Source organism: Staurois parvus, unplaced genomic scaffold, assembly GCF_062004578.1.
Source record: "Staurois parvus isolate SC_StPar_1 unplaced genomic scaffold, SC_StPar_1.0 ptg000882l, whole genome shotgun sequence".
Taxonomy (NCBI): Eukaryota; Metazoa; Chordata; class Amphibia; order Anura; family Ranidae; genus Staurois; species Staurois parvus.
The window spans coordinates 1,201,547-1,228,533 of NW_028318678.1; the positions used below are offsets into that span (position 1 = coordinate 1,201,547).

The following is a 26,987-nucleotide window of genomic DNA, read 5'->3' on the forward strand; positions in this document are numbered from 1 at the left end:
CTTTTTTTCTATAAAGCATATCCAATAAATAAATTAAAAATATCTAATTTCTCCATAAATTTTGGCCAAAATTTATTCTTCTACATGTCTTTGATAAAAAAATCCCAATAAATGTATATTGGTTGGTTTGTGTGAAAGTTATAGCGTCTACAAACTATGGTACAGTATCTCCCAGAAGTCAGTCCACCCCTCACATTTTTGTAAATATTTTATATCTTTTCATGTGACAACATTGAACACTTTGCTACAATGTGACGTAGTCAGTGTACAGCTCGTATAACATGGAAATTTGCTGTCCCCTCAAAATAACTCAACACACAGCCATTCATGTCTAAACCACTGGCAACAAAAGTGAGTCCACCCCTAAGTGACAAGGTCCAAACTGGGCCCAATTAGCCATTTTCCCTCCCCGGTGTCATGTAACTTGTTAGTGTTACAAGCAGGGGTGGACTGACAACTCATGGGGCCCCCCGGGCAATAGGGGATCATGGGGCCCCTGTGTCCTTGCCCAAACTAAAAAAAATTTATATTAGTAATGGCTATGATCAGTGATTTATAGTGGGACAGGAAAAGCGCGGCGGACAATCTGACATTAACTGATGGTAGGGGGAAACTGACTAACTGCCACTGACATCAATAGTGACACTAATACAGTGATCAGTGCTAAAAATATACACTGTTACTGTACTAATGACACTGGATGGGAAGGGGTTAACATCTAGGGCAATCAAAAGTTTAAACGTGTGCCTAACCATGTTTACTGTGTGCACTGTGTGCTGTTTTACTAAGCAATTTGCCGTTTAAAAAAAAAATTGCACATCATTGCTGCCTGAAGAGAACTCTGTGTTGTTTACCAACACAGGGCTCTCTTTTGTCATTCTCTGAGCCAATCACCGTCCGTGTTCCAGCCATAAATCATTGGCCAGGACCCGCTGATTGGCTTGTGCTGCAGCGAATGACAGAACAGTCTTCTGGGTCCCTGTGCGCATGCAGGAGCTGACCCAGAGGAAAGCCGCGACGCAGAGGTACGTGATTGTGCTTGTACGATCCGACCTGCCGCAGTAAATGTACTGTGGAGGCTCAGCAAGTGGTTCAAAGATAGAGTAGAGGATGCCCTGCTTTTGTTGTTGAGAAGAATAGAACTTTCCATCGTTGTTTGTGTTCCCATTGGAGACATTTCTCCAAATTTCCTTCCCAAGTTAACTGGAAAGGAAGCATGGGGATGGGACTCCGATGAGGTCACAGACGGTAAAACCAGAAGCTCTGTCAAAAAAAAACCCCGTTTTGGCCAAAGTTTTACTTCAATGATTGCTCTCATCTCCGAAATGCACTTTATTTTTTGCAAGTTCGGCAATCAGCAGCTGATCGGTATTCTCCAGAAGGAAGAAGAACATGTCCTCTCACCAGTGATTGAGTTATGGAACTGGGGAGACAGTCACAATGAAGTTACATAATATGATTAGAAGTAATAAAATAGGGAAGTCTGAAGTTGAATGTGAAAGCCGGGAAAAAAATGTGTTAGCTATGAGCAGAATACAATTAGGTGAAAACCTGAGGGGAATAGAAGTAGGTACGAGGCAAGTGAAGGTAACTGGCCGAGTTGAGACTCTGCAGCAAAGAGAACACTCTACTGATAGATCAGGCTATTACAAATAGTTTTACAACTACTCCAAAGGAAAGGGTTGTACCAACCACCAAAGACTTTTTGTAAAAACAAACTTTATTTCTCTTCAAGAGGCAACTACTCACTGGACACAGGCTCCTCCACCGCTGCATTTCACCTTAATGTAGGGTTTTATTTAGAATGAACATGTCAGAGGAGGCGTTTGTGTCTGGTGGGTTGTTGTTGCTCAATGGACTCCAGCCAAGTCCAACACTTGTGTTAGGTAGAACCCCCTGCAGGTACCCAGGCCCACCAGGAGGCTTCTTACTCCCAAAAAGCACTCCCCGTTACTGCAAAGAAACAAGCCAAACCAACCGCCAAACACTTTCTGTAAAAATAAACTTTATTCCTCTTTGAGAAACATCTCACTGGACAAAGGCTCATCCACTGATGGGTTTTGACCTGGTGTTGGGCTAAGTTAAAACAAACCCGGTTAGAGGAGGAGCTGGTGTCTGGTGGGTTATTGCTCATAGGGCTCCACCGCAGACTGGCGCTTGTTGGAACCTGTGGAGGATGCCCAGGCCCATAAGGGGGCATCTCACTCCTGAAAAAGCACTCGCCGCTACACCAAAGGAACGGGCTGTACTAACCGTCAAACACTTTTGTAAATACAAACATTATACTTTTAAGATTAGCAACATCCTGCCAAATACAGACACCTAATCTGACATGTAGGTAGGCAGTTATCCAGGCCCACCAGGAGGCATCTTACTTCCAAAAAGCACTCACCACTACTGCAAAGGAACAGGCCCAGGGGCGGACTGACAACTCATGGGGACCCCGGGAAATAGGGGATCATGGGGCCCCTGTGTCCTTGCCCAAACTCACAAAAGCCTATGAAAAAGGTACCAGGGGCATCTCATGGGGCCCCCTACTGACCCCGGGCCCTCGGGCAGTGCCCGAGTTTCCAAATGGTCAGTCCGCCCCTGAACAGGCCACACCAACCGCCAAACACTTTTTGTAAAAACAAATCTTATTCCTCATCGAAAGACAACATCCTACTAGACACAGTCTCCTTCACTGATGTATTTTGTCCAATTGTATGGCTAAGTTAGGATGAAACACGTCAGTGAAGAATTTTGTGTCTGGTGGGTTGCTGTGCCTCAAATGGTTTCATGTCCACACTTGTGCTTATTAAGATCTGGGTGCTCGGGCCCATCAGGAGGAGTCTCACTCCAAAAAGAAATGGGCCACAACAAGTGCCAAATACTTTTTGTAAACACAAACTGTATTCTTTTTATTTGAGAGACAACATCCCACTGGACACAGGCTCCTCAGTGGATGAGTTTTACCTTAATGGAAGACTTTGGGTTTAAAAACATCAACAAAGGAGTTTGAGTCTGGTAGGTTTTTGTTGCTCAAATGGCTCCACTCAAACTTATGCTCAGTAGAACCTGTAGCAGATGCCCAAACACATCAGGAGGCATCTTGCTCCTGAAAAAGCATTCACCACTACTCCAAAAGAACGAGCCGCACTAACCATCAAACACTTTTTTAAACACAAACTTTATTCTTCTAATAATGGCAACATCGTGCTGGATACAGCCACCTCTTTTGACATGTTTCACCCTAATGTAAGGCCTAGTTAGGGCAAAATGCGTCAAATGAGGAGCCTGTGCCTGGTGGGATGTTGTCACTTGTAGATTTGTTTTTACAAAAAGTGTTTGTGCATCTCATTCTTTTGGCTTGCTTCTTGATTAATGAGACCACCCCCGATGGGCTTGGTCATTGGGGTCTGTGTTCCCATTCTTACTACTTCCTATGTGGGTGACAGGTGTCAGATAGAAGACAAGAAGAAGAATTTAAAATATGAGAGATGTCCAACCCCCTCCCCACTCTATTCAAAACTGAAAAAAAAGTTTTAGCTGGAATGGGTTTTAATAGAAGGTCAAAGGCCTACTTACAGTGCGGGTTGATGGCTCCATTTATGCAAAGCCAACATTTACTTAAATAAACCATTCACCTCTCAAAATTTTCTATTAAATACAATAATGTCCAAATGCTTAAGCCATTATTCCCAGCATGTTTCTACAGAATCAACCAACCAACCACAAGTTTTACGGATATAAAAATGTCTAGATCTTAGTAAACTTATCACGCATTAAGTTGTCTCACCTGAAAAATGGCTATCCAGGCATAGCCAATGTTATCAAAATTAATGGCCCCTTTGTGTGGATTCAGGTCTCCGGGTTGGCATATGTTGTAGTACTGATTCAGGTCACAGTTGTTCCTGTTCCCAAGCTCTGGAAAGTTGAAGTTGGTGCAGTCGATTTTAGGAGGGATGTCCTGACACTTCAGCATGCCGTTGTCGCTGTGCTTCGAGCAGATGTAAGGGTTCTCCTCTGTCTCATCCACCTGGTAGTACGGCTTCAGAGAGGTCAGGTTGTAACTGCTGTAGAGAGAGAGGAAAGAGAAAGTAAACCCAGGTGCCTACAGGACTGCAAGGTCATAACACACACATTGCACATTACCTCATTAGTAACAAAAAAGCCTTCAAAGAAAAGAAGTGATATGTCCCTCTGTCTGCTCTGACATTATTTCCTCTCTTGAAGAGTTGAGCTTGCTGAAAAATCTTTAGCATCTGACACACTTCCAGGTGTATTACATTATTACATGCTGGTCCCCCATTGAGCATTGTGGGTTTGATTTACCAGCCTATAGTGTCCTGTAGTGATGTAGGAACCAGTGGATGAAACCACAGCATACAAAAGGGGGGGGGGGGGCAGACATCTGACACTCCTGGAAGTGTCGGATGCTGAAAATCCCTAAGCAACCTTACTTCTTTCAGAGAGGTAGCTGGACAGATAACCATAAACTTTTTTTTTTGCAGGCAGGCCTTTTTTACACAGTTATATAGTTGGTAAGGTTGAATAAAGACACCAGCCCATGCTGTTTTTTTTTAAACAGCAATAGAGTTGCTTGAAATTCCATTTTTACACTTCAGATAAAGCATGTAGATTCCAGTGGTACCATCCCCTAGTTGTAGTATCCGAAAACCATATTGTAAATTATTGTGGACTTGCTACAAAGGTCTGGCCCATACAGTCCGATTACAGTTGCAGTACTATTGTGCTGCCCCCCCAAATTTCAAGCAGCACTGTTACATGGTATGTAGCTGCAACATTGTTGTTCTGACATGAGAGTCTACCAAGTGGGAGAACGCCATTCTGTGTGTGTTTTATTAGGCTTTATGCACACATAGGCAAGGGGGCGTATGCATGCATGGAGCATAAGCAGCAGGCTTAAAGGGGAACTACACTGCACCTAAGCAGCACAAACCAAAAACAATATTTAAAGCGGAGTTCCACCCAAAATGGGAAGTTCCGCTTTAAGGACTGCTCACCCGCTCCCCATTAAGGATTGGCACCTTTGGGGGGCAGGGGGGAGCGGCCTAGGTGATCGGAAACGGAAGATGTCCTCCCTCCCAGAAGACTACAGGACCATTCAGGAAGCGCAAGTCTACTCGAGCATGTGCAGTGGGTACCTGGCTGTGAAGCCGCAAGCTATCACAGCCGGGTGCCCACACTGAAGATGCCGGCTTCTTGGAATACAGGACGGCCGGTGAAACGGGCTGCGGGAGACACACCACAGGAACGAGGGACAGGTAATTGGCTGTTTTTTAAAAGTCAGCAGTTACAGTTTTTGTAGCTGCTTTTATTTTTTGACAGGGTGAGTGGAACTCCACTTTAATTAATTTTTAATATTCAAAGCAAACTCCCTGATCCAGCCATGTCTCCATGCTTTATTTTCATGAGAAGTCACTTTGAAAAACACCCCACTAGCATTTCTGGCCACAGCCATCTTAAGTAAGGGCAGATGAGTTTACTTCCTGGAATCTGCAATCCATCTGCCTTAACTGAGAAAGCCCCTCCACCCCTCCTGAAGACTCCTGGGATGTATAACATGATTTGCCTAGGCATGGAAACCAGGAAGTAACTGAAAAAAGTAAGAAAAAAGTTTAAAACATGTAAATATAATATACTTTCCTATCTATTTACTAACGCTAGCAGCATTAGGGTTAAACATAGTCAATGTTGATTGAGAGAGTGAAGCTCCACTTTAACCACTTGCCGTCCGCCTGCTGTTTATAAACGGCAGGGCGGTGGCACTCCAGGGGTGGGTTGCCGTTCATAAACGGCACCCGCCTTTTCTAGCTGTGCGCGCTCCCTGGGAGCACGCAGCACCGCGATCCGGTGCCCGCTGTGTCCTCCAGACACAGTGAAACACCGATCGTCAGACGGGACCTCTGTACGAGGTCCCGATCATGTGATCACTGATTGGCCAATCAGTGATCACATGCAAAGTAGTAAGCAAGATGTCACTTGTGACATCATTGATTACTACGTGTGAAATCTGTGAATGATCACAGAGTTCACATGGTACAAGGCTATTCACAACAGCCTTGTACCATGTGACAAGCTGTGACCAATCACAGCTCACTCAGTACTTCTCAATGACTGCAAGAATGCAGACAGAGAGAAAGAGAAATGATTGCTTTTACAGCCTATATGGTTGTAAAAGCAATCAGTATAAAAAAAAAAAAAATCTTCATCACCCCCCACAAGTAGTACAGTGTCACCATGGTGACACTGTACTGCTAGGGTGACAGTATGTAAAAAAATAATTAAAATAAAAAATAATAATATAAAAAAATAAAATAAAAATGTAAAAAAAAATGTTTAAAAATTATAATTTTTGGTTATAAACTAATTTGGATTTTTTTTTTTACAAAAAAAATAACGGAATAAATTTTGGCCAAGATTTATGATGAAATATTATTTATTTGCAAAATTTTATAAAAAAAAAACACTTTTTTTTCAAAATTTTTGGACTTTTTCATTTACATAGCAAAAAAAATAAAAATCCCAGTGGTGAATAAATACCACCAAAATAAAGCTTTATATGTCTCAAAAAAAATGCTAAAAAATTCATATGGGAACAGTGTTGCATGACCGCGCAATTGTCATTTAAAGTGTGATAGCGCTGAAAGCTGCAAATTGCCCTGGACAGGAAGGCGGTGAAAGTGTCCGGACTGGAAGTGGTTAAGGGAAACATAGGTGTACTGTATATTACAAGCTGCTAATGAGGGTTTGCCCCAGGGCTTGCATAATTTTTGCATGCAAGTATACATCCCTGGATGCACGCACGCACGCACGCACGCAGCCTGTATCCAGGGTTGTACATAGCAGCATGCAACTATTCACTGAAATGGAAGGCTATACTCTGCAGCTGTGACTCCCAATTCGCAGCGGCCCCTACGGCGGTAGCACTACAGTAAAAAGCAAAATGACGCAATAATGATGGGGATGCTAGGCGAAAAAATAAAAATCCTTTAGACATTTCCTTCTCCAAATGTTGTTAATAACAATTCCACGCCGGGTATGTAGTCAATTAGAAAGAAGTGCTATTTCCATTGTGTGTAAAACAATGCCACATGTGCTTCAGTCATAGCTGGAAATGAAGAAAGGTCACGCTGACCCCCCATTCCAAATTAAAGCAAGACTTATTAATAAGACGAAATGAATTTTATTACATTTCACAAAAAGGGAATTGTCATATTTAAAAAAAAAAACATTCCAGAGAGCGAGTGAAAGCAATCAATCAGTAAACCGCTAATGCTTGCCAGGAAACACTTCAGCTACGCAGAAGTAAGAAATCCTCTCCATGTACCATTTTAATGTGAGTTCTACATTATGACAAAACACAAAGGAACCTGCACCAGTAAAGTGTGCAATAAAAGAGAGACAAAATTACATAAACACCTTACCAAAATTATCCTCTAAAAGAAAAAAACTCTACATGGCCCAGAATAATTTCAAACACAGCAGCAGAGAAACAATCAAATCTAGTTAGCTTTATTGAAAAAAAGACAACATTTGTCTCAAAGAGTACATAGCTATATACACAACATTCCAGTTCTACATAATGCACTATAGCCTGATTCCACAGCCTGATTATCAGCGAAAATATCCCAAGCTTTGAACATCTCACAAAGCACTGTTCAATCCATCATCCAAAAATGGAAAGAGTATGGCACAACTGCAAACCTACCAAGACATGGCCGTCCACCTAACCTGACAGGCCGGACAAGGAGAGCATTCATCAGAGAAGCAGCCAAGAGGTCCATGGTAACTCTGGAGGAGCTGCAGAGATCCACAGCTCAGGTGGGAGAATCTGACCTCAAGACAACTATTAGTCGTGCACTCCACAAATCTGGCCTTTATGGAAAAGTGGCAAGAAGAAAGCCATTGTTAAAAGAAAGTCATAAGAAGTCCCGATTGCAGTTTGCAAGAAGCCATGTGGGGGACACAGCAAACGTGGAAGCTGCTCTGGTCAGATGAGACCAAAATTTAACTTTTTTGGCCTAAAAGCAAAACTCTGTGTGGCAGAATACTAACACTGCACATCATCCTGAACACACCATCCCCACTGTGAAACATGGTGGTGGCAGCATCATGTTGTGGGGATGCTTTTCTTCAGCAGGGACAGGGGAGCTACTCAGAGTGGATGGGAAGATGGATGGAGCCAAATACAGGGAAATCTTAGAAGAAAATCTGTTAGAGTGTGCAAAAGACTTGAGACCAGGGCGGAGGTTCACCTTCCATTAGGACAACGACCCAAAACATCCAGTCAGAGCTACAATGGAGTGGTTTAAATCAAAGCATATTCATGTGTTAGAATGGCCCATAGAATTGCTGTTCACAGACACTCTCCATCCAATCTGACAGAGCTTGAGCTATTTTGCAAAGAAGAATGGGCAGAAATGTCCCTCTCTAGATGTGCAAAGCTGGTAGAGACATCCCCAAAAAGACTTGCAGCTGGAATTGCAGCCAAAGGGGGTCCTACAAAGTATTGACTCATTAGGGGCTGAAAACAAATGCACGTCTCACTTTTCAGATATTTATTTGCAAAACAATTTCAAAACCATTTATCGTTTTCCTTCCACTTCACAATTATGTGCCACTTTGTGTTGGTCTATCACATAAAATCCCAATAAAATAAATTTAAATTTTCCGTTGTAAAATGACAAAGTATGGAAAATGTCAAGGGGTATGAATACTTTTTCAAGGCACTGTAATTTTGCCTAATTACTTCATTAATTTTTTTTTTAATTTTTAATTTTGATAAAAATGTCTTAATGGTACTTTTAGCCATATATATATATATATATATATATATATATATATATATATATACACAGTACATCCCAACTGTCCCATTTTGGAGGGCAATTTTTCCATTAAAAAAAAAGGGCTAATTGAGACGCTTCATGCAGATGGATAGAACAAGTACGGAGATCTGAAGCCTAGAATTTCCCAGAGATAAATAAAGATGGTAAATGTTTCAGATTAAGTTTTTGAACAGTTAGTTGACTTATTAGGAACTAATTATGATTTGCATTCATTAAGCTCATATGAAAATTAGAAAGTCAACAACCCTTTAAAGCCTATCTAATTACAGGATAGATTGAGGAAGATATGGATAGAGTGGGAAAGATATGGATAGAGGGGGGAGGTAGAGTGGGGAATATATGGATAGAGTGGGGAGGTAGAGTGGGGAAGGTATGGATAGAGTAGGGAGGTAGAGTGGGGAAGGTATAGGTAGAGTGGGGAAGATATGAATAGAGTGGGGTGGTAGGGTGGGAAAGATATGGATAGAGTGGGGAAGATATGGATAGAGTGGGGTGGTAGAGCGGGGAAGATATGGATAGAGTGGGGAAGATATGGATATAGTGGGGAGTTAGAGTGGGGAAGATATGGATAGAGTGGGGAAGATATGGATAGTGTGGGGAAGATGTGAATAGAGTGGGGAAGATATGGATAGAGTAGGGTGGTAGAGTGGGGAAGATATGAATAGAGTGGGGAAGATATGGATAGAGTAGGGTGGTAGAGTGGGGAAGCTATGGATAGAGTGGGGAAGATATGGATAGAGTGGGGAATACATAGATAAAGTGGGGAAGATATGGATAAAGTGGGGAAGATATGAATAGAGTGGGGTGGTAGAGTGGGGAAGAAATGGATAGAGTCCGGAAAATATGGATAGAGTGGGAAAAATATAAATAGAGTTGGGAATATATGAATATAATGGGGAATATATGCATAATGTGGGGAGGTAGAGTGGGGAAGAAATGAATAGAGTCAGGAAGATATGGATAGAGTGGGGAAGATATGACAAGAATGGGAAGATACAGATAGTGGGAATGATATAGATAGAGATAGAGTGGGGAAGCTGTAGAGAGTAGGGATGATATGCATGAGTTTCACATGTAACATGTTATGACTATAACGATACTGGCGCTTATTGTGCACCAGTGTATGGTCATCCATTCTGTTTGCTAAAGATATAGATTGACTAGAGTAAAGAAAGATATGGATAGAGTGAGGAAGATATGGATAGAGTGGGGAAGACATTGATAGAGTGGGGTGGTAGAGTGGGGAAGATATGGATAGAGTGGGGAAGATATGGATAGTGTGGGGAAGATATGGATAGAGTGGGGAAGATATGGATAGTGTGGGGAAGATATGGACAGAAGGGGAAGATAAAGATAGAGGGGGAAGATATGGATAGAGGGGGAAGATATGGATAGAGGGGGAAGATATAGATAGAGTGGGGAAGATATAGATAGAGTGGGGAAGATATGGATAGTGTGGGGAAGACATGGATAGAAGGGGAAGATAAAGATAGAGGGGGAAGATATGGATAGAGGGGGGAAGATATGAATAGAGAGAGCTAGATATATAGAGAGTAGGGAAGGTATAGACAGTGAGACATGTTCAGCTTCAGAACAGGAAGGTAAACAATAAAAATCATGTCTGAAGTTCTAATCCTTTCCCATTCTTTGAAAACTATGTTTGAGTCGGGGCTCTCATTGGGGAGATTTCCCATAGATCCTGTCTTGACAGGAAGTGAGGGGAAATGTCTCCAGTAGAAATACATCAGTTGCTAAAACTTGACAGAGGCTCTAAAGATTCCCTACTTTATCCAAAACGAAAAAGAGAACATAAAACTGCTTTTTAGATCATGCCTGTAATTGTCATGTATGCAATAAATCAACAAATTATCACTTGTGTTCAACCATATCTCCATCTCCAGACAATCATAACTGGAGAAGACTGGAACCAACTTTGTTTGGGATCATCCAGGTTCAGCATCTACTTCCTTGACTGAGATGCCAGTTCAGAGGTGACACACTTATGTAAATTCTGATACTTGTGCAGTTGCTGGCTGTTTCCACAAATGTCTAACACAGATCTTCCCCTGTTGCGTCTCACCTTATGGCTTGCTACAGAGTTACAGTGACGAAAAAAGGGGGGATTAGTCTGATCACTGAAGGACAGAAGACTAATGAAATGGGTACTCCTGCCTGTAAATATATGAGAGTACTCCAGCAGGGGTTCCCGTGATTACCTGCAAGAGGCAGACCCATTGAAAGCAATTGGAGAGCTGCAGGCTCTCACAGTTAATTGCACCTATTTGTGTGGAAAAGTAATGCAGACTGCCTGCGTCCATGGTGATCACTCGTATGTGATCGCTGCATGGGCAATTACATGCGAGTGGGCACAATTAGTTGTGAGAACTGGCAGCCTCCCATTGCTTTCAATGGGGCTGCCTCTCGCAAGTAATCATGGGAACCCCCGCTGGAGTTCTTGCATATATTCGCAGGCAGGGTGCATTCACAAGTGTGAATATACCCTAGGGCTGCAATCACGCTTTCGCATTTCCTGAAACAGGAACAAGAACATGTGTTTTAGCTCATATTTCGGAAACATGTTGCAAATGCGTGACGCTCTTGCGGTGCCATTAATTGTTAAAGGCACCCCAAATTCAGTTAGCAGATGCATGTTTTGCCATGCAACAAGCACTCAACAAACATGCCAAAACGCGTGAAGCATGACATTTGGAAATAGTTTGGAAGCTTCTTTGGCGCATTTGTTGCACATAGAGCAGCTCATTCAAGTGAATGGGCTGCCCTATGGGTGACGCAAAAAATGGAAGAACACACACAAAATAAATGTGAGCAGGAATGCACGTTCCTACTGCGGGAAGTGTTAATCCAGCCTAAGACTCTTGTGCACTTTCCACACATCCCCAGGGCAACGCAGGACACGCTTTCAGCAGGATATCGTCACTTTATGTATATGCAACTTCAAGGTGAAACAGATAATGGCACTGAACACATAAATAAGTATTTCAGACAGAAGTATTTTCTCTTTGGACTTATGAGTGCCAAATAGGCTTCCTTCCATCCCAATCCATCAGAGATGTTCCCATTAAATATACGATATCCTGATCCTCTGGCAGAACGCGGGGAGAGGTGAAGTTACTTTACAGAGGTGTGCCCTAATAAGGCAAAAACATTCTCATTTTTCTTTGGAAAACAGACTGTAAAGGACATTCAGTTTGGAAGGAAAACTGATTTTAGTTTTTTTTAAAGACAAGATGGATCGGAGCCCGGGGAACACTAAAGAGAAGAGGACAGATACTATTCTGGGCCACCCATGGTGCTTTATGGCCCTGTTTAACCCCATGCAGTATGGAACTACTTTTGCATATGTGGATTATTTTACTGCCTAGTACAACTTCCCTCAGCAACTGAGGCTTAGAACAGCTAGGATAGGAGGCAATGTGAGCCTCATGGGTACGCATCCATCTACCCTCTGCATTGTTTGAAAATGGGTTTTAAATATACAGGAGCAAAAAATGTCAAAAGGATGTAAATGACTGTCGATGCGAGTGAATTAAGTAGATTGGAGCTTAGCAATGAACAGCTCCTCCTAAAGCTGGCCATAGATGGATCAAAAGTCAGATGGTTCAGAAGTCCATTCATGACATTAGCATGTGCCATAGATAGATAGATAGAGAGACATAGATAGATAGATAGATAGATAGATAGATAGATAGATAGATAGATAGATATGGATAGATAGATAGATAGATAGATAGATAGATAGATAGATAGATAGATAGATAGATAGATAGAGAGACATAGATAGATAGATAGATAGATAGATAGATAGATAGATAGGAGTTTTAAATATACAGGAGCAAAAAATGTCAAAAGGATGTAAATGTCTGTTGAAGCGAGTGAATTAAATAGATCAGAGTTTTCCAATGAAAAGCTCTTCCTAAAGCTGGCCATAGATGGATCGAAAGTCAGATGGTTCAGAAGTCCATTCATGACATTAGCATGTGCCATAGATAGATAGATAGATAGATAGATAGATAGATAGATAGATAGAGAGACATGGATAGACAGACAGATAGATAGATAGATAGATAGATAGATAGATAGATAGATAGATAGATAGATAGATAGATAGATAGATACATAGATAGATAGATAGATAGATAGATAGATAGATAGATAGATAGATAGATAGATAGAGTTTTAAATATACAGGAGCAAAAAATGTCAAAAGGATGTAAATGACTGTTGAAGCGAGTGAATTAAATAGATCAGAGTTTTCCAATGAAAAGCTCTTCCTAAACTGGCCATAGATGGATCGAAAGTCAGATGGTTCAGAAGTCAGAAGTCCGTTCATGCCATTAGTATGTGCCATTTAGAGAAAGGATAAAAAAAGCATAATTTTATTTGCTATCAATGTGGGTATATAATGTTTGCATTAGATATATATATATATATAGATGGATGGATAGATGGACATGGATAGATAGATGGATTTGGATAGATAGACGGACATAGATAGATAGATAGGAATAGATAGATAGATAGGTAGGAATAGATAGATAGATAGATATGAATAGATGAATAGATAGATAGATATGAATAGATAGATAGAGAGCTTCGGGCCCCATAATAGTTGCATGGTCCTCAATGTCCTTCGATAAACAGTTGTAAATCAATACAGACATCTTCTCTCCCTACTGGAATAAATATTCCACAAGGAAAACAACTCTATTGCTTTTCTTGCTCCTTTTTCAATCAAAGAAAATAATGTTTGCAGTCCTTTCATAGCATAGGGGAGAAATAATGAAGTTTGCTCAAGTCCTTGCAGTGAGGTTGCTGAAATTTCACTTTAAATTCTGCTCATTGAATATGTTGGAACAAGCATATGTCTTCCTCCCCTCCCTATGTTCCATATGAAGATAATTACCAATATCCGATTGAATCCGGGTGCTGTATAAAGGGAAAAAAAATAACCAAAACATTTCCTATGTCTTTTTCTGCTTATAAAGCCCTCTGCTGAGCAGGCAAGCCCATTCATGCTCCATGGAAAATGATCCCACCACCTTATCAGTATGCCTCTTAGTACAATACAAAGCAATCCACAAAGTTATTATTGAGAGAGAATAACCCCCTGCAGATCATGATTAATGAAGCCATGTGCCTTCTTGTTAGGTAATGAATTGCTCACGAGTCCTGCTCTTCAAGCAGGCGCCAACTTTTCCTGGAATCTGGAGTTTTGACTTTAAAGCGGAGTTCCACCCAAAAGGGGAAGTTCCGCTTCAAAGATTGGTCCCTTTGGGGAGCCGGGGGGACAGGTACCCGAATCTGACAGGAACCTGCTCCCACTTCCGCTGCGATCGCCTAGGCGATCAGAAGCGGCAGTTGTCCTCCCCCCCTCCCTCCCCGAAGTCTTGTGGAACACATGACAGGTCCCAGAAGGCGACAGGACCATTCATGAAGCACAGCGCTACTCGCGCATGCTGAGTGGGCACCCGGCTGTGAAGCCACAAGCTGTCACAGCCGGGTACCCACACTGAAGATGCCGGCGCCTGGAATACAGGACAGCCGGTGAAACGGGCTGCGACGGGGGCAACACGGGATCGTGGGACAGGCGAGTGGCTGTTTTTTAAAGTTTTTGTAGCTGCTGACTTTTATTTTTTTACAGAGTGAGTGGAACTCCGCTTTAAGAACCATCATTCTTTTTTTTTTTTACTGTTTTGTCCCCAGATGGACAAAGTATCCCAGCCACAGTACCACTTGCCTGGAGTTTGCATGTTCTCCCTGTGCCTGCGTGGGTTTCCTCCGGGTACTCCGGTTACTCCGGTTTCCTCCCACACTCCAAAGGCATGCTGGTAGGTTAATTGGATCCTGTCTAAATTTTCCCTATTATGTATATGTATGACTGTGAGTTAGGGACCTTAGATTGTACGCCCCTTGAGGGTTAGGGACTGATGTGAATGTACAATATATATGTAAAGTGCTGCATTAATTGATGGGGCTATACAAGTGCCTGAAACAAATAAATAAATAAATAAATATGTAGTACTAACTATGAGGCTGGACTGCGCACCTCTCCTTTCTCCATGGCCATCCAACAACAGCTAGGAAGGAGACATCCACTTTAAAACTATGCTTTTCTCAGCTCTGAACACTTTCCTGTGACAAGGAGTGGCAAGAGGAATAAAAGGTTGTCACCCCCCCCCCCCCTGCACTCCTCCTGCCGCCACTTGTCTTATGACCTCAGACTAGCGTCCACTATGAAGAAGTTGCTTTATTCATGTAGGTTGTTGGATGGCACCGGGGAAGGTGGTGGTCCCCGGTCCTCAGACCTCAGAGTTAGTGTTAGGAAGCACCCAGTAACATGGGACACAGTACTACATGTGGAGGGGGGGGGGGGGGGTCAGAACAGGTATAAAAGGCATATATTGTCTGTATGTAAAGCTAAAATCAAATCTATTTTTTATTTTTATGTTTGACATACCCCACTGTAAACAGTTTTCTGCATCAGATTGTTTTTAGTGAATCCGTTTCTTACCTGGAGATCCTCCTATTAACAGCACTTCTTGTTGCACTCTGACAACTGTAAACCACTGCCTTGCAATCAGCAGCAGCGTTGTCAGCCTGCCATGCACACTCTTTGAGTTGGTTGTTAGGCTGCCAAGGATACATACTTGAACAGAATTTTTTTTTTTAAACCAGAGTTGAGTGTCACTTTAACACGTTAATGCACCTAGCACATGTGCATTAGCACTTTAGTCTGATTGCGGTCAGGAGAAAGCAGAGGGTAGACTGGGAGTCTCATTATTTGACTATATACTGTAAGTATCAAGGTGGGAGAAAGATCCAGGAAAGAAGGCAGACACACCGCATATCAATTTCTCTCAGTACAGGTTTTCCCTTAAAATAATAAAAGACTGAAGCTATTAAAAAAGGTATATTGTCAAATGAAAATGTACGATCAAAGAGAAAGCACAAAGGTACTATGATTAAGATGTGTAATCTGCTTTACATTTTTATGCTTTACAGTTTTAGGATACATTAAAAGAAAAAAGAAAAAAAAACGCCTTGGGAATTTTTGAAGAGCATCTGTCAAGATGGCAGGAGAAAGAAACAGTTTTAATTTCCTATTCGAAGGAATTTCTCCAAAATAGGGGATATCCCTCATGTTTACATGAAGGAAGAGTGTAGAGACAGCCGGTGTTTATCACAGTTGTTTTTACAGAACGCCAATCTCCCTTGCGGGTTTAAAGGGAAAATAAATTTAATTTATTCAAGTTTTTTTTTTTTAAACATTATACACTATGGAAGTGGTCTTCATCATGGTCAGACCATTCCTGACTTTCTATACAGATCCAATCTGTGCCAAGGCCATAAGGACCTGCTCCCCAACCCTCTTTTGTGTACACCCCACCATCCCCTTTTTTTGAAACAATGAAATCCTCCATGAAGCTCCCTCTAGTTGGGTTGGGTAATATAAAACTTTTGGATTTAGCACAGCTGGTGCTACTTAGGTAACCCCAGTTCAAATCCTGGTCAGTACTAGTGTCAAGCTTCTTCTTGGCCTATCTGTTCTGATCTGGTTGAGGGAACAGAACGCTGGTACCTCTTGTTGAGTGGGGGTGTTGGTTAGTAATTCCCAATATAATAAGGGAGGTATGGTGGATAAGAGGATCCTTATGGTGGTAAGAGGATGCTTATCCTCTTAGGTTGATTTTGTCCTGGTGCACCAGGCTTGTCCCTGAGTGAAGGCAGGACTCAACCCAATGTACTAATGCCTTTCTGGTAAGAATAAGGCTGCATTTGTCTGGTCAGAGGCTTCGAGGTGCAAGGAGCTCCTGATGATGTGCCACCTTGGGGTGGTGTCCCTGAGGTTCCAGGAAAACACTATGGGTTTGGAACTCCACTGAGTTTCACTGCCACTTGATTATGTCTCTCTTGCTTTTCTTGCTCATGCCTCTTAGGCAGGCCTTCTATCTCACCTAGAGCAATCCTCATACCGGCTAGAAGGCCTGCACATGGCACCTTTAATTTACTTTACTTATTTATCATGGGCACTTACACTAAGCATGTGTTTGTTGATTTTGAGGGTGCAGGCCTGTCCTGACATTGGGGAGAGGACTTGTGGTCCTCGGGGCTTTTTCCTCATGCCAACCAAGTTCTTTCTTCTGGAGATCCCTCAACAAGTACTTGAAGGATCATCTTCGGCAGGTCCCTAAGGAGCAGGGTCAACCTGGTTTTGGCCTAGGTAGACAATAGAGTGCCTTGCCCCTGTCAGGAGCCTTGTGCCCTGGGAAGTTCAGGACTTGAGTCCCTTTATGTTCAGAGGTTGGTCCTATTCTGTGCCCCTGCGCACATTTTTTTGTGTGCTGTGATTTCATGGTTCACTTATTTTGCTCACTGTTAAAAAAAAGGCATGTTTGGATCCTAGTCCAAACCCATGTGAGCAAGCCCACCAAGAAGCTGTCATTTGTACTGTGCCAGTCATCTGTGGCAGAGCATTCCCGCACCTATACAGCCGGCTGTGGGGTGGGTAATGCTTCGGCCACTTATGATCGGGCCGATGCAGGTGACAGCTCCCTCTCGACCTTGCTCACATTAACTCATCCCTAGTCAGACCCTCCAAAAAAATCTTGGTGGGTTATTTGGCTGTGGGATAGGGATTTTAGATTGTAAGCTCCTTAAGAGCAGCTAATGTTTTAAATGTGCAATATGTTAAAGTGTTGTGTAAATTGTCAGTGCTATATAAGTACCTAAAATAAATATATTACCTTAGCTTATCAGCCCATTGAGTGCTTTTACGTGATGCTTGCAGTTGTTCTAAGCACGTGGCTGGGTCTAGCCCTAGTTGCCATGTAATTCAGTACAACCAATAAATGTATGCTTAGGGAACAATTGTCCAGGAAGATTTATTAGGACGGGCTGTAGTTTGTGTGGGAGGCCAGCAGGTCTTCAGAGTCATTGTCCATCTCAATTGTCTATAGGAAGTCTGCCTTTAATTAATACGTTTTACTCTTAATCCCTAAAACCGAAATCCAAGGCCAAACAAATACTGTCTAAATATAAGATTCATGTTTATTCTTCCTTGAATCTTGGTGTGCTTTGTGTATTTCTCCCAGATCTGTGCAGTAATCTAGTGTGAGACTTTCCCTCTGTAATAAAGACCGCTCGCTGCTGCTCGCTCTCCTTGTGCAGGGTGACTGGTCGTGTCCCCGCCCCCTTCTGTAGTTTTCTGCAGGCAGCCTGTTGTGGGTGGGGCCTGCTGGGCTTCTCCCACAGCTCTGCGCTCTATACAGGCTATGTACAGCGCAGTGTTGACGTCACTGCTAATTTTACAAGGTAATATCTGGGTTTATGGAGGCATTTGGTGCACACAATGAGTTTATACCCTTTTCAGCTTTATAAAGAATATATTTAAAGTATAACTGTAAGTATAAAGTAAACTCATAAACAAGAATGTAAAATGTCACAACTTTCCAGACCCTAGATGTTGTGGTTGCATTAGTTTTCTCTTTTACGGGCAACTTCAGAAAATGCTTGTTGATCCTGCCAAAAATTCCAGAGTCCTTTCTGTGCATAGAACTGAAATCTCAAACAATGCCATCAGACTTCCTAGGTCCCTACTGTGAACTACTGAATACCTACCCCTATGTTACAGTGATGAAGAGAGAGAGGGAGCTGTTTGTAGTCCAAATTCTGGAAAGCAGCTTAATGAGTGAGTGTTGTTACCCTAGACCAGTGGTCTTGGATGCGGCCCTTTGCTTGCTTTTATCCGGCCCTTGGGGCATTATTCCCCCCCATCAGTAACAGTGGGGCATAGTTCCCACCACTGGCACCAACAATGGGGCACTATTCCTTCCACTGACACCAACAATGGGGCACTATTCCTTCCACTAACACCAATAATGAGGCTTTATATTGTAAAGCGCTGAGCAAACTGTTGGCGCTATATAAATCCTGTATAATAATAATAATAATTATTCCTTCCACTGACACCAATGATGGGGCACTATTCCTTCCACTGACACCAATGATGGGGCACTATTCCTTCCACTGACAACGATAATGGGGCATTATTCCTCCCACTGACACCAATGAAGGGGCATTATTTCTACCTCTAAAACCAATGATAAGGCACTATTCCTCCCACTGACACCAATGATGAGGCACTATTCCTCCCACTGACACCAATGATGGGGCACTATTCCTCCCACTGATACCAATGATGGGGCACTATTCCTCCCACTGACACCAATGATGGAGCACTATTCCTCCCACTGACACCAATGATGAGGCACTATTCCTCCCACTGACACCAATGATGAGGCACTATTCCTCCCACTGATACCAATGATGGGGCACTATTCCTCCCACTGACACCAATGATGAGGCACTATTCCTCCCACTGACACCAATGATGGGGCACTATTCCTCCCACTGACACCAATGATGGGGCACTATTCCTCTCACTGACAACAATGATGGGGCACTATTCCTCCCACTGATACCAATGATGGGGCACTATTCCTCCCACTGACACCAATGATGAGGCACTATTCCTCCCACTGACACCAATGATGGGGCACTATTCCTCCCACTGACACAAACGATGGGAAACTATTCCTCCTATTGATACCAGTGATGGGGCACTATATCTCCCATTAATACCAATAATGAGGCATTGTTTACTCCCACTGATGCCAGGACATTTCGTTCCCCCACTGGCCACAGCCCGGCCCCCCGAAAGTCTGAAGGACAGTAAACTGGCCCTTCGTTTATGAAGTTTGGAGACCCCTGCCCTAGACAATGCAGTAACAATGTTATTTAGCAACCAAGGTGAATACCTCTATGAGCCCTGAACAACTTTAGCAGAATAGGTTACAGGTTTTGTCCTTTATGATTCCATCTCTTGCTGAAATGCCAAAGGCAGTTGGCTCTTCTACCAACCCCCCTACCCTAGGACAGGAAGTGCGATACTGGCAGGATCACCAAATGAAAAAAAAGAAAAAAAAGAATATGAATGCAGACATCGCATCTAAGGACTAGTATACTGCAATATACGTATTACACCTTTATACTTCGGTTTAGATATACTTTACATTTACATTTTTACAGCTGGAGCTCAGCTTTAACCCAGGTTCACATCTATGCCGTGCGGGCCGCATTTTGCACAGGCGCGAGAGCCCATTCATTTGAATAGACTCCCGTGCCCATGACACGCGGGGCAGAAGTTCCTGCACTTCTTTGGAAAACGCAGCCTGCACAGGAACCTCGGTTCCCAGTACGGTTGCAATTTCCACTGCGGGCGGCGTGCCATTAGAATTAATGGCACCTGCCTACGGGTCCGCATTTCTCTGTGTGGTTGGTGCGGCTGCACAGATTTTCATGCGGCACCACCAGGGGTGGACTGACAACTCATGGGGCCCTCCGGCAATAGGGGATCATGGGGCCCCTGTGTCCTCGCCCACGCCCAAAAAAAGCCTATGAAATAGCCAATGAAAGGTACCAGGAGCATCTCATGGGGCCCCCTACTGACCCCAGGCAGTGCCCGAGTGCTCAAATGGTCAGTCCGCCCCCGGGCACCACCCACACAGATGTGAACCTAGGGTTAAAGGGGTCGCGACGGGCCTATTGCTAAAGTACTCAGATCAAGGTATAAGCACAGAATGAACAAGCTGCAGGTAATGATCCTAGATTATTCACTCCTGCTTCTGTTTTACTCATAAAAAGCAATGATCTCTGTCCACCCCACCTTATCTCCTTGTGCTCATGATTCAATTAAAGCAACAAAGATAACAGGATGTGACTAACTGACCTGTAATGTGGCCATTAAGCAGATGTGTCTAATTAGAACTATACATCATTCTCACTGTGATATTTCCCCATTAGAGGGGGATTGGCGCCGAGGTTCTGCCAGCGTTGCCATATAGGCTGTGTGGTCCTCCCCGCGGGAAGCAGCTCGCAGTCAGAGAACATGTGTCACCAACGTGTAAGCAGCATGGAGGCTTTGTTAGATGGTAGGCGCAGGAGGAGGGCGGTGAAATAGATTTCTCTGAGATTTCTCACCGCACATTGCACTGAAAATAAAATGCTCCAGCCAGGAGTAAGGAAGGATACACTTCACTGGTGCAAAGTAGAATGACATCTTACAGTTCAATACACCCCGTAGCAGGAGGGCCGGATTTTGGGCTTTCGAAGATTTAGCAAGCATCCAAAATGTCTCAACTAAAAAAAAAAAAAAAAAAAAAACCAACCAAAAGTTGCTTTCGTTATTGGCTTTTATAAGTAACTTACAATAGAAATTACTTTGGATTTAATTTTATATATTATTATTATATTATTTCATATTTATTTCTTTTTTATCTGTACAATTTCCTTTAGATTTTCCAGAACTGTGGAACAAGAGGACCCACCTATCCAGGGGCGGGCTGACAACTCATGGGGCCCCCATGCAATAGGGGATCATGGGGCCCCTGTGTCCTCGCCCACACTCAAACTGCACCCAAACAAGTCTATGAAAGGTACCAGGGGCATGTCATGGGGCCTACCGACCCCGGGCCCTCAGGCAGTGCCCAAGTTCTCAAATGGTCAGTCCACCCCTGCACCTATCTACCCAATCACTCTGTATCCAATCGGGCAGGCCATTGCACTACATTGGTGATTGGTAGATCTAAAGGAGATTGTATATTGTATGCAGTGGTGTCCCGAGGCAGATGAGGGGTGCGCTCCGCACCGGGTGACACCTACCGCACAGAATGACACCGGACCCGCTCCACAAAAAGGTAAGTTGTAAAGCAAGCTGACGATCCCCGCAGGATGGATCCGATCCATCCTGCGGGGATCGTCGGATTTCTTTACAACTTACCTTTTCGTGGAGCGGGTCCGGTGTCACCCCGTATAGGTTGCATGCCGATGATCCCCGCAAGATGGATTGGATCTGCGGATTGGGGAGCATAAAGGATCAGAGTCCGATCCATTATGCTCAATCCGCAGATCCGAACCATCCTGCGGGGATGGTCGGCTTTCTTTACAACTTACCTTTTCGTGGAGCGGGTCCGGTGTCACCTCATATAGGTTGCATACCGATGATCCCCACAGGATGGATCGGATCTGCAGATTGGGGAGCATAATGGATCGGAGTTCGATCCATTATGCTCAATCCTCAGATCCGATCCATCCTGCGTGGAGCGGGTGACACCGGATCCGCTCCACGAAAACGTAAGTTGTAAAGAAAGCCGATGATCCCCGCAGGATGGATCGGATCTGAGGATTGGGGAGCATAATGGATCGGAGTCTGATCCATTATGCTCAATCTGCAGATCCAATCCATTCTGTGAGGATCGTCGGAGGGGGTGTCACCAAGTGATTTCCAATGGGGCACGTTCACATCTCTGCGTTTTCACACAATGCGTTTTCTGGAAAGAGTCAGGGACTTTTTTGAACGTAAAAAGTTGTGTTTTTGGTTCAATAGACTTCAATGAAAATGCTGCAGAAAAGCATGTATTGCATTTTTGCTGGGTTTTTGCCGCTTTTTTGATGCGTTTTGCATTTAAAATCTGCCTAGCAACAAGAAAAAACTTAAAAAATAGCGAAAAAAAGCATCAAAAACGTGCAAGTGCAAAAACACAATGCAAAACACAATGCGGAAATGCACAAAACGCAACCTGCATAGGTGTGAACCTAGGGTTATTGAGAACAGTGATCGATGATTGATTGCTTTTCATTTAATATTCGTGCACCTGGAATTGTGTTGGAGTTAGGAGGGTACCTGCAGGGTACCTGTCAGGGGCAGACTGACAACTCATGGGGCCCCCAGGCTATAGGGGATCATGTTGCCCCTGTGTCTTTGCCAAAACTCAAAAAAGCCTATGCAAAAGGTACCAGGGGCATCCCATGGGGCCCCCTACTGACCCCGGGCCCTCGGGCAGTGCCCGAGTTTCCAAATGGTTAGTCCACCCCTGATACCTGTCTATCTGCAGCAGTATTTCCCCTACATCCATTCAAAGTGCAGAATTTACACAGGATCTCTCAGCTCTGAAAAACAGGGGCGAGGAGCTAAAGTTACATCAGTGATTAGACCTCTGAGAGCTGATTGGAGAGAAGGGACAAACCCCCCTTCACACAGCACACAGGAACATAGCTGAGGCTGTCAATCACAGGCTGTGCCCTCCCCTGTCACCATTTTGCTCTTGGTGTCAGGAAAACTCATCAGAAGTGACTCATGCTGATAGCAGAGGGACAAGGCAGCAGACAGAAATGACACTTGGTGCTCTGGAATGAGACGAGTACACACTATAGAAGGATATGTGTTGTTCATATGTCATGTCTGAGGTTTACGACCAGTTTAAGGCACTACAGTGTTTCTAATCTTTCAATGGCTATAAATACATTTCAAAGCAGGCCACATTTTGGCAAGGAACATTAGTCTTTTCTGCCAAACAGTCTTCCAAAAACAAAACACAGACACAAAAGATCTAGGGCTTATTCGTTACCAGGGGCGGACTGACAACTCATGGGGCCCCCGGGCAATAGGGGATCATGGAGCCCCTGTGTCCTTGCCCAAACTCAAAAAAGCCTATGAAAAAGGTACCAGGGGCATCTCATGGAGCCCCCTACTGACCCGGGCCCTCGGACAGTGCCCGAGTTTCCAAATGGTCAGTCTGCCCCTGTTCGTTACAAAATATTGATCTTTATGGAGTTCTCCGGTCTCAATCACCTATCTCCAGAAAATAGGTGACACAATAAAATACAGGGATCACATTGAAGAGAGGGCCACGAGGACTGCGCTCAGGACCAGCAAACAGTCCTGTCTCTGCTCATTGTCTGTCAAAATGAGAAAAGACAAACGAAAAGAAAAAAAAAACGACATACTGTATAGAAGGAAACAAAATAATTTCAGAGGAAAAGCTTTCAGAGTAAATTACAGGCAAGGTAAAAGTGTTCCCGCTATGGCCGAGATAGGTGATTCACGGGCTCCTGTGCTTAAAAGGCACCAGAAATATGGATGTGATTGGAAGTGTGGATTTAACTCATGAAGGGCCCTTTGTTAACAATAGTGCTTGCGGCTGACAATATACTGTTTAGAACAGCCTTTCTCAACTCTTTTGCCATGAAGGAACCATTGGAATAATTTGTGGGTCTCAGTGAACCCCAGCTAATTAATTAATTCTGTCTACAGCTCATGGGACATTAAGTTGGCGGTACAATAAAAGAATAAAGAATGCAGTACACCCAGTGGCGGACTGACAACTCATGGGGATCATGGGGCCCCTGTGTCCTTGCCCAAACTCAAAAAAGCCTATGAAAAAAGGTACCAGTGGCATCTCATGTGGCCCCCTACTGACCCCGGGCTCTCGGGCAGTGCCCGAGTTTCCAAATGGTCAGTCCGCCCCTGAGTACACCTAACATATCGAATTCCCAGTACAGATCATTTTTTAATTATCATTTTATAATATGTGAAATTCAATTAAACAAATAACAATAATGGCCTGAAAAGAAATGCAGAGACTGAAAATTGTTGTGTCACTTTATATTGGTGTTCAAAGAAGAAATGCTCATTTACATTGGTGGCCATTGAAAAAGTTCCACTTTTTGTACTGGAGGTCAGTAGAAAAGTGACCCTATGCATGGATGGCCAGTATAAATGCAGCACCCTCCTAGATAGGTTGCTAGAGAGGTTCAGGTAAATTTAGTTCTTTAGCTCCTCCGTAATCAGTAGAGCAGTATGTGATTATGTTTGGCTGTTCTGGTTTTCATTGGCTTCAGGCTCAACTGCTTCCTCCTGCCTTCTGGTAGATTCTAGAATGTAGTTGGAAGAGGCAGACTCTCGGCCTGGGGGATGATGCCCAGTAAGTGGCTGAGGAGTGCATAAATATTCTGGGGCCTGGAGCAGCAGGGTTCTTGTCCAGATGGAATAGTCCCAAACCTGAAGGGCTGCTGCCCTTCTGGGCAGTGTAGCAGACGTTTTCAGGAGTTCAACGAGGCCCTAGTGAAAACTGGGAGGCCTATCTCCTGAGAGTAGCTGGAGCCATATCAAGGGATTTTACTAAGGATCTGGCCTGGGAAATCAAGGCTGATATTGAATGGAGGCATTCAAGTATCCAGGGACATTGTGAGTACAGGTACCAGATACCAGTGCTTGCTCTGCTGGGGACATTCCCCTTTTTGCTCATCCCCCTAGTGTCTGCTAAAAGGGACTATCTTAAGAAGTTAAGACACAGAGTAAAGATCATTGCACCCTCTTTTGGCGTATCCCACATCTCCTCGTACCCTATCCAAGTTCATCATGTAATAAAGCATTAAAAAACACCCTAAAACTGACCACTGATCCATGTGATTGTCTGTGTTGCTTTGTGCCTGCCTTCTCTACACTAAATTGGAAAGAGATCCTGGGATAAACTAGTGGCCTGTTAGGGGGCTAGCGCTACACAAAGATGTCGTCTGACAATGGAATATGGAGGTAAGGATAATTTGCATTTTAAGTGGTGGTCAGTAGGATAGGTGCTCTCTCACAATGGCCCTTTTACACTGGTGCTCATTGGGAAAACTGTCCTCATATATTGTTGGTCAGTGGCAGATGTGCCTCCTTAAATTGATTGTCACTGGAAGCAATGCCCTGTTAGATTTCTCAGTGCTCGAAGGAACTTTAAAAATCTCTGAAGGAACCCCAGGGTTCCATAGAACCCTGGTTGAGAATGGCTGGTTTAGACCATAGGAGAAAGTCAAAAACTTGATAAAAGGCTTGAATGACTTTTGAGTGGAGTTTGGAACTGTATATAGGTTTTTGATGGTGTATTGCAATAGGGATAGCTGAGTCCCTGCTTGACTGGGTGGCATATCCTCAGGCAACAATTGTGGGAACAGAGAAATGATCAGACAGGGTGGCTACAAGGACGTTCTAAAATGTGTGACTCCAATAAGAAACTGTGACCAAGAGGCTTCTTCCAACCACCATAAATCGAAGTTGCCAAGTTAGATGTTGCCATAGCCCAGATCAAAGCAGTAATACCAGCTTTTTAGCATTTTGGGGAGTTCCAATGTGAAAATTCAGGCGATAATGCAGATAGAGAAGTGTGTACAGATTGTCTGAGGTATCAGTTGCCCCTGTCTAACGCAGTATCCAGAAGGTACTTAGAGCTAAATATTAGGAGAAGCCCATTGGGTGTAGGGGGTATTATCTTGGTTCTGCCACAATAAGTACAGTAGTGATTTGTGCTAGCCTATGTTGGGACCATAAAGCCATAGGGCTTTGGGTGAAGCTCATGAAACCATCCAGGGTTCAACCGTTTCAAGTTCAGTTTATTGAGAGGCTTTACAAAAAGAAGTGAACTCAAAGCTGGTGATTGGAAAAAGGAATGGCCCATGTAAACCATTGTTATCAAAGTGCCATCCAGGTTGCTTTACCTAAGATGGAATGATTCATTGCTTAAAAAACTAGATTTTTTCTCTAATTAGTATTGAGTCTAAGAAGGAACCTAACGTATTCTAGTTGATTCATCACATCTGTTTCATCACTTCAATGAACAATACCACTGATTAGGATTTGGGTTCTGCGCCCTTCACTTTCCTCTACATTGCAATGGCCTAGGTTAGTCATTATAAATGATGGTCTTTAATGTCAAAAGTGGACAGAGAGTTTACACCTGTTGGACTGCCATTGTTTAGGTGTTTATGAATTTTCAGTACGTTCATTGAGAGGGTAATGTGCAATTTGTTATATTATTCGTTAGTGGTTATTTTTTTGTATATTGGCCTACACATTCAATGGTTTGTTCTTCTATTCTTTCTAAGTTGTAACATGACCAGATCCATTTGGAATTCCACTAGTTCCTGAGAAGACTGAACAGCCGGCAATGACAAAGTTCCTTTTATCCTGCCCAAAGGCTTGCTTAATAATAATTACCCAAAATTTTACTCAAAGGGGTTCTTGCATAGACAAATCAGTTCTCTTTTTAACCTTGAAGTTCTGATATCTCTAGCTCAGGGATGCAGGGGAGACAGTGCTCTCCTATTACGCCAGGCTCACCATATCTGCATTTAAATTGCACACTCTAGCTGGATGGTTTGACCTCTTCAGAATGTTTTCATTTTCCTAGCCATGTGAGAGGGATAGCAGAATTTAAATGACTTTTTAACTGA

The 26,987-nt window shown here is 43.3% G+C and overlaps 1 protein-coding gene across 4 annotated transcripts in view; it reads right to left on the reverse strand.

The window, feature by feature from the left end:
- The window catches only part of CACNA1H (calcium voltage-gated channel subunit alpha1 H), a 710,377-nt gene that overhangs the window by 256,418 nt on the left and 426,972 nt on the right, over nucleotides 1-26,987 (reverse strand). For all 4 annotated transcript variants that reach the window (XM_089656030.1, XM_089656029.1, XM_089656027.1 and 1 more), the window contains exon 7: nucleotides 3,779-4,055. In XM_089656030.1, coding sequence (XP_089512156.1) covers nucleotides 3,779-4,055 — 277 coding nt within the window. The remainder of the gene's footprint in view (nucleotides 1-3,778; nucleotides 4,056-26,987) is intronic.